General features: G+C 41.9%; 1 protein-coding gene across 1 annotated transcript; it reads left to right on the top strand.

Annotated features, from left to right (window-relative positions):
• The first annotated feature begins 7,306 nt into the window (after positions 1-7,306).
• Positions 7,307-11,068, top strand: PNRC1 (proline rich nuclear receptor coactivator 1). The gene is made up of 2 exons (XM_027057270.2): positions 7,307-7,995; positions 9,987-11,068. The coding sequence occupies exons 1-2, from the start codon at positions 7,456-7,458 to the stop codon at positions 10,428-10,430; spliced, it is 984 nt and encodes a 327-aa protein (XP_026913071.1). The 5' UTR covers positions 7,307-7,455; the 3' UTR covers positions 10,431-11,068.
• Positions 11,069-11,483: the final 415 nt, after the last annotated feature.

Here is an 11,483-nt window from a genome sequence, read left to right as displayed (position 1 = left end):
TCTCTCACTTCCCTTGGATTCCTGGGAATTGTAGGTACAAGAAGAGAGATGTTTGGGACCTAGAAGGTAGGTTATGAAATGTACTAGGCTGGCCAAACCTCAATGCTTGTCATGTGTACAGTCCCTGAAGTGGCCCTAAATGGTTCCTTATTCACAGGTGCCTCATCTTCCTGGCTCACCATCCTAGCCGACAGCCACCAAGAGGAGGTCTAAGAAAGTTCATTTGAACCAGGATGATGGTAATGAATCATCCAATCATCCAATCTGGACCAATCCAAACTGGACCAATCAGTTTTTCTCTCTCTCTGGAATTTGAACTTTAGATAAACAGTGAGTTAATTGGTAGTGATAGTGGATGTGGAAATACACAAAAAGCACAAACAGAAAGAGTAGTTGACTCATGGGAATACCAGAGCATTTAGAGTAAGGATCAACAAACATCTGCTAAAGAGTGACAAAATTACCTAGTAACTAGAGTTGCGTGGGATCTTGAATAAATTTCGAGTTTCCAAACTTTATTCCTGGTCTGTTAGGCACTATATTGTTATTCCTGTGTCTCCTATGAGTTCTGGGAATGAAGGTTTTCTTTAAAAAAGGAAAGGGAGGGGCGCCTGGTGGCTCAGTCAGGTAAGTGTCCGACTTCGGCTCAGGTCATGATCTCAGGGTCCCTGGGTTTGAGCCCCGTGTTGGGCTCTGTGCTGACAGCTCAGAGCCTGGAGCCTGCTTCAGATTCTGTGTCTCCCTCTCTCTCTGCCCCTCCCCCGCGCTCTCTCTCTCTCCCCTGCTCGCTCAAAATAATAAACATCAAAAAATAATTTAAAAAAATAAAAAAGGAGGGGTGCCTGGGTGGCGCAGTCGGTTGAGCGTCCGACTTCGCTCAGGTCACGATCTCACGGTCTGTGAGTTTGAGCCCCGCATCAGGCTCTGTGCTGACAGCTCAGAGCCTGGAGCCTGCTTCAGATTCTGTGTCTCCCTCTCTCTCTGGCCCTCCCCCCATTCATGCTCTGTCTCTCTCTGTCTCAAAAATAAATGTTAAAAAAAAAAAAAATTTTTTTTTAAATAAAAAAATAAAAATAATAAAATAAAAAAGGAAAGGGGGTATAATTTTACTCAAACCTTGATAAATTATAAAACCTTTGTCCCAACTGCTTTTTTCTGTGGTCCTCTGCCCTTCTCCATTTGTTATGATGTAGAACATCATTCTGGAATACTTATAAGAACACTGCTTAACTAAAAATATATCAATAGTCAATAAAAATGTGCCACAGAGTGAAGTCACACACACAAAACTGGTATTACATTTTTAATTACTTGATCGAAAGTAGTTGCAAGTAGGGATGGGCCTGGATGTCCCAAGTTTTACAAAGAGTTTAAATCATGAGAACGACAATAACTCTTGAGAGTTACAAAACACTATGGGGCAGGAATTATGCTCCAATTCCACACTTTCAATATTTAAGGGAGGGGAGATAAAATCAGAGTGACAATAAGAACGGTAGGAAAAGTTAAAAGATAAAAAGGGGAGAAAGAGATAAGAGACAAAGTAGAAGGGCTAAGATATCAAGGATAATGAAGTGATTATACAATTGATAACTGATATGACATATAAGGATTATACACACATGGACACAATTGCAGTTTGGGTGAGGGGTTAAATTTTTAAGATTATGTTGGTAAGAAAACTAAATTTTTTAAATAATGGAATAAATGTTTTAAAAGTTTTTCATAGTGTTAGAATTAAGTTAGAGTTTTAAAAAGTCAATGTACACTCATGACTTGAAAAAGAAACGTCTTCTGGGGCTCCTGGGTGTCTCCGTTGGCTGAGCATCCAACTCCTGATTTCAGCTTAGGTGATGGTCCCAGGGTCATGGGTTCGAGCCCAAGTCAGACTCCGTGCTAAGCGTGGAGCAGCCTGCTTGGGATTCTCTCTCTTTGCCTGTGCCCCTTTCCCTGACTTGCTCTCTCTCAAAAAAGAAAAAAGAAAAGAAAAAGAAATGTCTTCCAATTTTGTCCAAAAATGGCCTAGCAGTGATATTATTCTAATCCCAATCTGTGCTCATGAAAAACATCCTTGCTACCCCAATTTTTCCACTAATCTTTTTCTTCACATAAAGGAACTAAGATTCTTTATAAAACAGTTCATTCCGTGTTTTGGGGTAGAGAAAGCTGAAGATAATCTGCAACATCGTCTTGTGTGTATGAAACAAGAATGTTTTCAAATATGCGTGGGAGAAGTGCTGAAGAGATAACAGAACCATCTTAAAAGGACTTTCACTGGCCAAGATCTAAAGATTTACTCAGGAGAGGAAAATGATTCTAGATAATTGAAACTATGTTAATCCATGAAAGTCCATGATGATTCTCCAAAGGAAAAAAGTTTACAATTTAGTAAAAAGTAGTTTGGCTATAAAAGATAGTGAATGTGATAATATAGACATGTTGCTTAAGTTGAACAAATACAGAGTTAGATGTACTGGGTTTTTAAAAAATCTAAAGCATATAGTAGTTTATAAAGTGCAGGCATTCCTTTTCTCTAATTGCAACAGTAGGGAGGGATGAATACAAGAAATTGGGAATCAGCCAAAAAATCCTGGAAAAAAATATAAACTATACCAACTACAGAAAGAACTGCTCCACATCATTTGTCACACATAACAACTGGGTAGAAAAGAGATCCAACAGTTTTCAGCACTAGGGTAGGAAAATGACCAAGGAGGAAGAGAATTCCATAGTGTGTTTCATGATGATAATTCACCAAATGTCTTAAAGATAACTAATTGCATAGACTCCCTCCCTGTCTTATGAAAGGTGAAAACTTTCAATGAGCTTATTAATTATAACAAATTAATGAGGCAAAATCAATTTGCAACAAATGAACAATCCAGCTCAATATATTATAATAAGAAGAAACTGGGTTCTGTAAGGTGGCCAAATAAGGGCACTTGGGTGGCTCAGTCGGTTAAGCATCCGGACTCTTGATCTTTGCACAGATCATGATCTCCTGGTGCATGAGATCAAGCCCCACATCAGGCTCTGTGCTGACAGTGATGGGCCTGCTTGGGATTTTCTCTCTCACTCTCTCTATACATCCTCTGCTCACTCATTCACTCTCTCTCTCAAAATAAATATTTTTAAAAATGCTTTAAAAAAGGATGGGCGAATGAAACTTAAAAAAAAAAAAGGCATCATTTCAGAAGCATTAGGTTGCATTCTGTGAATGGCAAGGATTTAAAAAGTTTCATATGAGGGGCGCCTGGATGGCTCAGTCAGTAAAGTGTCCAACTTCAGCTCAGGTCATGATCTTGTGGTCCGTGAGTTCGAGCCCCGCGTCGGGCTCTGTGCTGACAGCTCAGAGCCTGGAGCCTGCTTGGGTTCTGTGTCTCTCTCTCTGCCTCTCTACCCTCCCCCCCTCTCAAAAATAAACATTAAAAAAAATTTTTTTTTTGTTTTATATGAAAGGAAAACCAGCCAGGAGGCACAACCAAGCCTATGACCCAACTCAGATTAAGTTGGCTGAAACCCCATCTGGTCTAAATAATAGGCTTTTTCTTTTGGTTTTATATGTAGAATGAAATAGAATCACGTATCTATAGTATTGTACCCCAAGGCTGCCACTAGCCCTTTTAAGACCTTTGTATCAATAAGGAAAAGACATCTCATCCTCCAGGTAGCTCCTGGAAAGATGGCTTTTAAAAGCAGAGTGACAGCTGTATTTCAGTACTCCCTTGCCCCTTTGACCAGGCACCCTGTGCAAAGTACAACCCACATAGGCCTGCTGCCCCTGTTAGGAAGGTTTAAGAAATGAATGTGGTAAAATGACTGGCACCTCAGAAAGGGATAAGTATAGGGATAACAAAGACATTAATTTCAACCTGTGGTAATAGTACTTTAGTAGCAATTTAAGTATCAATTTTGTCATTGTGAAATTTTGTGCATATTGTTTGCTTCTAAATATAAACCTTATAACTCTTTTCTTAAAGCTTATTTGTTTATTTTAAGAGAGAGAAAAAGAGAGAGAGGAAGGGGCAGAGAGAGAGGGAGAGAGAGAACCCCAAGCAGGCTCCATGTTGTCAGCACAGAGCCCTACACCTGGCTCTATCTCATGAGCCATGAGATCATGATCTGAGCTGAAATCAAGAGTCGGATGCTTAAGTGAGCCACTGAGGTGCCCCTAAACCTTATAATTCCAGTTAAACTTCAGAGTATGTTGAGAAGGTTTGTGATCAATGCTTAAACGTCAGAGAAATTTTCACTTGTTAAGTTTAAATGTTTTGATTTCCTGGTTGTGTTCAGTGGTTAGAGGAATATTATTTCACAGATATGAAAGATTAATAATTTGAGCTTATGCAAAGTATAACTTGGAGGGTTCCTCTTTTCACACAAGTGTCCCTTAGACATTTAAGATCTAAGCAATAGATAGGTAGAAGAAATGGAAATAAAGCCACAATAAGGGGGAAAGAAAAACACTAAGAGCAGGAGGAGAGAACAATAATATTCAAGGCAGAGAAAGGGAGAGAAGGACAGAAGTAAAATGTAAAAGATAAAGGTAGACAGGAGAGAGAGCAGAGAAACCCAGAGGGCTCTGAAGTGTTTATGCAGGTAAACTGCTTATTTCACATATGGCTTTAACTCTTTTCCCTGCTCTTTAATAACTGGCTTACCTTTTTTTTTTTTTTTAAAGTAGGCTCCACACCCAGTGTGGAGTCCAATGTGGAACTTGAACTCATGACCTTGAGATCAAGACTGGAGCTGAAATCAAGAGTCTGACTCTCAACCAACTGAGCCACCCAGGCACCCCTCAATCAATTATTTAAAAAAACAAACAAAACAAAACAAAAACCAAAACAAAACAAACAAAAAAACCCCAAAACTTTCTCTAGAGAAACTGTTGACTTAAAAATAAAACTAACACATGCACTGGAACAAAAGTCTTCAAGAACCCTGAGAGTCCTCCCAAAACTTGCTTTATGCTTGGAATGTCTTGCTACCTCCATGATTAGCCCTTTGGGCCCAGACAAGAGCATCTAGCCTCTTCCTTTATATCACACAGCACAGATGAAAACAGGTTTGAGTATTAAAATAGGCTTTCCTAAAGGCTAAGGATCTATAGGAACTATCCACAAAGAGTGACATGAAATTCAATAATCTGGTTTACAAAACCTGGATTGCTCTCTCTGGTGATCCAGCTCCCTGTCTCTTCATGGTGGGCACCATCTTAACACCCATCACCCATGTGGCTGCATCTGCAAGGCTACCTTTCTTAAAGGACAGAATCCAGGGTCTTAGATGAGGCCTACCCTTCAGACCTCAAAAATATAAACTTACATACCACATAATAACTCCACCATTCACCCAAGAGATACACACAAATAGGTGTCCTCCATCAAGGGCCCCTATGAACTGACTACCAGTTAGCAGCCTCCTGGAGGGTAAATTATTCCCTGGGACAGTGTGATATTACCCACAGATAAAGCCAAACCTTAGGCCTTGGGATATAGTGAAAAGAGGACTAAGCATTAAGAGTTCAAGGGATTTAGTTGCTGACTCATTTTGTGACCCTTAGGTCTAAGTTATTTTATCTTTAGAGCTTCATTTACATCATAGGTAAAATAGAACTTATCTCTATTCTACTTTAAAGGATTGGGGTAAGAATAAAATGAGTTAGATGAAAAAGTGCTTTGAAAAAGTATAGACTCTTACAAAAACAGAAGAAGAAATTACATCATTCCAGAGTCTCTAATCTTTGCCTGTTCTTCTCCACCAAATTTTGCCAGGCCATTCTCCTCACCTGATCTGGAACCCATTGTTAATTTGCAGACCAGTGGATTTGAATTAAAGGTTCTGTAGGATCTTTTACAACTCTGGAAGTATACTATTTCCTTTCATCCAGTGAATATGAGCACTTACTATGCATCGTGTTGGAAACACAAAAATGAGTAAAATCCAGCAAAAAATGATAAAACCTAGCAATCAGTAATTATGGAATGTCATATGAAAAGTTTATACAGATTTCCTCAATTTATGAGGGGGTTAAACCATATGAATAAGTTTTGGATGCATTATTTTAGATATTCCCTCTGTCCAACTTTGTTAACAGCCACGAAACGTTTATTAAGCACTACAAAGCTGAAAAATACTGGCTAGAGGCTGTGAGGATACAGAGATGCGTAAGATTATCGTGGTGGTCTAAAAACCTACAATCTAGTGTGGCAGGTAGTATGGATGATGTTAAAACTTTGGTCTTGCCATCCCTGGACTGGAGTTCAAATTCTGCTATTAACTTACTGTATGATGTTTGACAAGTACCTTTTGCCTTTCTAAGCCGGTTTCCTCTCCTACAAAGGGGTTTAAAATATAGTACCTATTCCTTAGCGTTGTCGTGAGGTTCGAATGACATAATTTATGTAAAGAACAGTTTCTGGCACAAAAGTGCTTGATAAATAGCCACAATTTTTGTGTGTGAGCTCTGTGAGGGGAGATGATGAGCGTGAGATTTCCGTAACACACAGCTAGCAAAATACAGTTATGTTGCAGAGCTGTTTCACTTTCTCCTTTTAGACGCAAGCCTCCTTCTTTGCTTCCTCCCCAGTGTCAGGCACCGTTTCGTGATCCCAAACCTTCAGGTATAAAGACAGTAATATTTCCAATGCTCAATTACGTATTCATGGGGGAATTCTTTATATACTAAGGGGCGAATTTCAATCAGTAAGTCACTCCCTTAATTCTTACTCTGGTTACCTTGGCTAATGAACAGCATTGGTAGCCTGAGTAATGAAAAAAACGTAAGCCACACTTCGCCAAATATAAATTAAATGTGGACCGATTGCCAAGTACGAAATACCTATAACGTTCTTTGAAATCTTAAAAAAAAATGTAATAATGTTGGGATTGAAATAAAAAATACTTCCCAAGGTCAGTGGCTGAGGAGGCATTAGTGGCCTTGATGTTTCTCGACTCTTCTCCCGCCCCCATCCCCATTTCCCAATTCAGCCTAGACCTAGCAGTCCGACCACTGCCTTCGGGGCAAGGTGCGGGGGCTAGAAAGAAGGGTGGGGGAGGTGGGGCTGAAACGGAACTTCATTGTTCGCGGGACCGACTCTTCCCGAAAGAGCCCGTTGGCAGCGCCTGCGCAATGTGCGCTCTTTGTGCGGGGCTGCAGCAAGCTGGTTGTTTGTGTGTGTCTGTTGGAGGCGGTGGAGGGAGAGTCGGAGGGGCGTGGTCTCTTCCGTCGCATTCTGATTGGGCTCTCGCAGGAAGGTGGGCGGGCACAGGGCGGAGCTTCTGATAACAACACTCGGCGCTGAGGCTGAGGCTATTTGTTGCTGCGCCGCCACCGCCCGAACCATGGTCCGCGCTCCACTCGGGCTCTCTTAGCAGCAGCCGCCGCCGCCGCCCTGTGATCGCTGGCTTCACTTCCTCCTTCTCTTCTTGCTGAGCCACTTTCCTCCTAGAGCTATGACCGTCGTCTCCGTCCCACAGCGGGAGCCACTTGTCCTGGGTGGCCGTCTTGCGCCCCTGGGCTTTTCCGCCCGCGGTTACTTCGGGGCCCTGCCGATGGTGACCACGGCCCCGCCGCCTTTACCCCGGATCCCGGACCCCCGGGCACTTCCTCCCACCCTTTTCCTCCCTCACTTCTTAGGGGGAGACGGTCCCTGTCTGACCCCGCAGCCTCGCGCCCCAGCACCTCTGTCCAACTGTAGTCTAGCTACGGCGGGAGGCACCCCTCGGGCAGCACCAAAGAAGCGGCGAAAGAAGAGGGTGCGGGCCAGCCCGGCGGGGCAGCTGCCCAGCCGCTTCCATCAGTACCAGCAGCACCGGCCGAGCCTCGAGGGCGGTCGGAGCCCCGCGACGGGCCTGAGCGGAGCGCAGGAAGTCCCGGACCAGGCCGCCAATTTGGCCCCGGGTCCTGCGGCCGCAACCCAAACTGAGGAAGCGAGCCTTTTCCCTGGCCCGGTGCCGCCCGCGGTGCCCGGCCAACCCTCATTCAGAAGAGAGGTAAGGGCCGCGAGAGGGACTTGGGGACTGTTGGGGAGTTCCGGCCCTTCGATGGGTCCGGCCGAGCTCTGGAATCTGGGGCCCTGCACCGAGGGGTCGGGAAGAGGGGGGGCCGGGGTGAGGGGCGGCTGTTTACTCGGGAGGGAAGTTTCCGTGACGCCCGCTCTGTTCTAGCCCGGGGAAGAAGGGGGAGGGGGAGGCATGCGCTGGCGCTGCTGATTGGCTCCCGGAAACCAGCCAATGAGAGGAGCGGCTGCGCCCCAGCAACAGCCCCGATTTAGAAGGTTGGCTGCGTTCCAGGGGGTTTCGGTATTCGGGCGCGCGGTGGGGTGGGGGAGGGAAGGGGCCCGCGGGAGGCTGACGTCAGCGCGCGCTACGTGCGCAGCGCTCCGGCGCTCATGAAGGAGGCGAGGCCGGCTGGCAGTGGTAGGGGAAAGGGTGGGCGACCGCTTTCGGCTCCCAGACCGTCGGTAGTTCCAAGACTAGTTGGCGGTGCGCGTGCACTGTTTCACCGACCGGTTGTGGGACTTGGTGGGCCACAAGCGGCTCCATTCTGTTTGGCTTGCTTTTTTGCGATGACAGGTGCCCCGTGTGCGTCGCCGGCCCAACTGGGGCTGTGTCCCTCGCCGGCAGACCTGCTTAGCTATAATTTTATCTTTAAAAGTTGGCAGGAGCGGTGGCAGTTCTTGCCTCTTTGAAACGATAACATTTGCTTGCTAGTCTATTAGATGAGTGGAATTGTTTACATATACTTTATACTGTACTGGGCTTTATTAATGGAAGGTAATTTTATTACTTGTGTCCAGAATGATGAAATTTTAGAAGTTATAAGATGAATTGGCGTTATGCCACCCAATTTCCGTAGTGTTGGGTTAGGATCAAAAGTTAGAGCCATTTCTTGTTAGAAGAATACTGGAGAGATTTGTAGTTTCTCTCGCTGTACCCTTGGAAAAAAGTCAAATTTGACCGCCGTGATTACTTAATTATCTTAGATTCCGGTTTTAAAATTCCGTGGCTCTGAAATATGAGTAATAATGTAAAAGTGAGCTTTTGTACGTCTTGTTTCCTGGTTACCAGTAATATTCTTTTATAGAACTGTTAAAACCAGGGAACGCTGTTGGCAGTTACTGACACGGAATGTTACCTGGTGCCCAGCTTTCTATTTTTGTGTCCCGCTACCCTACCATATTCCAAGTGTTGGAAGGGCAGTGATCCTGATGAATTACCGTATACTTTTCCATTGGGTCGTGGCTCTCTGTGAGGATCACTTGAGTTACGAAAGTGATTAGAACTGGTGCCGCAAATTTCTTGAAGCAGTTAAACCAGGAAGTGGGGGCAGGCGGAAGCAATTTTCTTATTATGTATTTGCTATAAGTATGTGTACTTGGAAAAGGTAGTGATTAGTATTTAAATTTTTATATTTAAATATTTGAAATTTTGTTTTCAGAAGTTGGGAGGTAATTTTTCTGTGTTAGCCATTATCAAAACAATCACTTAAAATACAGTTCTTACTAATCAAATTATTCTGCAATAATTTTAAAAGGATTTGTCTAAAAGGTAAATAGTAATCTATAAACATAGTTTTTATTTTCAACCAGATTCAGCCAATCAAAATGAAAGCATGTGAAAATTTCTCTTGGCATTATCGTATTGTAAAACCTCTGACTTTGGTCAAAGAAAGGAGGTTGCATATGTTTGGAAGGGACCTCATTACTCTTACAGTTACAGAAAGATGAACTTGGGGTTACTGGTTTTTTTTCCCTTTGACATTTTAGAACTGATTCCCTACATTCCATATTGGTGGCAGTGGTGATATTTTTAGTAGTAAACTTAGATGTGTGCTTATTTTTAAGTGCAGTGAGCACATAAACATTTAGTCAGGTCAGGAAACTAAAGTCCAGGAGAAGAAAATATACTAGATACATGCTGTGAGGTTCGTGACTAATTTTTATCATGAACTGTATTCACTTTTATGTTCCTTGTCTTTGTAGGTTTTAAAATCAAAGATGGGAAAATCGGAGAAAATTGCCATTCCCCACGGCCAGCTTGTTCATGGTATACACTTGTGTGAACAACCAAAGATAAACAGACAGAAAAGCAAATATAACTTACCACTAACCAAGATCACCTCTGCAAAAAGAAATGAAAATAACTTTTGGCAGGATTCTGTTTCATCTGATATAATTCAGAAGCAGGAAAAAAAGCCTTTTAAAAATACTGAGAACATTAAAAATATGCATTTGAAGAAATCTGCATTTCTAACTGAAGTGAACCAAAAGGAAAATTATGCTGGGGCAAAGTTTAGTGATCCACCTTCTCCTAGTGTTCTTCCAAAGCCTCCTAGTCACTGGATGGGAAGCACTATTGAAAGTTCCAACCAAAATAGGGAGTTGATGGCAGTACACTTAAAAACTCTCCTAAAAGTTCAAACTTAGATCTCAGATTGCAGTATGTCTGTAAAACATTTTTTTTCCAAAATCCCTGGACTCTTGAAAATTGGTACAGAAATGGAAATTTGCCTTGTAACATACAAGTGCAAAGGAGTTTCAAAAATTACAAACAACTTGTATTATATTTTATATTTTGTAAATACTGTATACCATGTATTATGTGTATATTGTTCATACTTGAGAGGTACATTATAGTTTTGTTATGAAAGTATGTATTTTGCCCTACCAAATGGTAGGTGTTTTGTATATATACAGTGGAGAAATTTTAAGTGTGCTAAGGCACATGGAAGACCGATTTATTTGCACAAGGTACTGAGATTTTTTTTAAAGAAACAGCTGTCTAATCTCAAGGTGAAGATCTAAATGTGAACAGTTTACTAATGCACTACTGAAGTTTAAATCTGTGGCACAATCATTGTAAACATGGGGTTTGTTTGTTTCTCTAAATTGATTTTTGCCTTCTAATCTGTAATTACTGGAAAACTCCTATTCCCATTTTTACCAAACTTAATTTCTGGGTTTTGGTTTATCCATTCAAATTTAAAATACCTCTAATTTTAATGCCAACAAAATTGGTTGTAATCAAATTTTTAAATAATAATATAATTTGGCCCCCCCTTTTATACTAGTCTTGATTCTTTGTGTGTGACTTTCATGTTTGAATGTGTGACTAGGAGATGGATTTTTAACTTTCCATTTTACCGGCTAAATGTCTTAGTATTATTACTAATTGTCCTTCCTCCTTCTGATATTTAGAGGGTCCAATAATTTCACCGTACTACCTCTAAGGGGAGGAATTCCCCATTTTGCAATGGAAACTTGTCGAAAGTAAAGCTGGTTAGTTTATAACTTAGAATATATTTTTATATATGAACTGTTTCATAAAGTACCATTTGACTTACCATATAATTTCAATGAAAGAAGATGACACTTGGTTTGGTTTATGATATTGAATGGTGGTACTTAAACCAAAGGAAGTGTAATTGATGTTAAAGTAGGTGGAGATTTGGATTCTAGAGTTTGCTAAAAGAAATATAG

This window comes from Acinonyx jubatus, chromosome B2, assembly GCF_027475565.1.
Source record: "Acinonyx jubatus isolate Ajub_Pintada_27869175 chromosome B2, VMU_Ajub_asm_v1.0, whole genome shotgun sequence".
Lineage (NCBI taxonomy): Eukaryota > Metazoa > Chordata > Mammalia > Carnivora > Felidae > Acinonyx > Acinonyx jubatus.
This window is presented reverse-complemented; position numbering and strand designations above follow the sequence as displayed.

What these genes read in the sequence shown, in the direction of transcription:
- PNRC1 (XM_027057270.2), top strand. Translation starts at nt 7,456, where the DNA reads ATGACCGTCGTCTCCGTCCCACAGCGGGAGCCACTTGTCCTGGGTGGC. An exon ending in AACCCTCATTCAGAAGAGAG is followed by an intron (nt 7,996 to 9,986) that starts GTAAGGGCCGCG and finishes TTGTCTTTGTAG; the next exon opens with GTTTTAAAATCAAAGATGGG.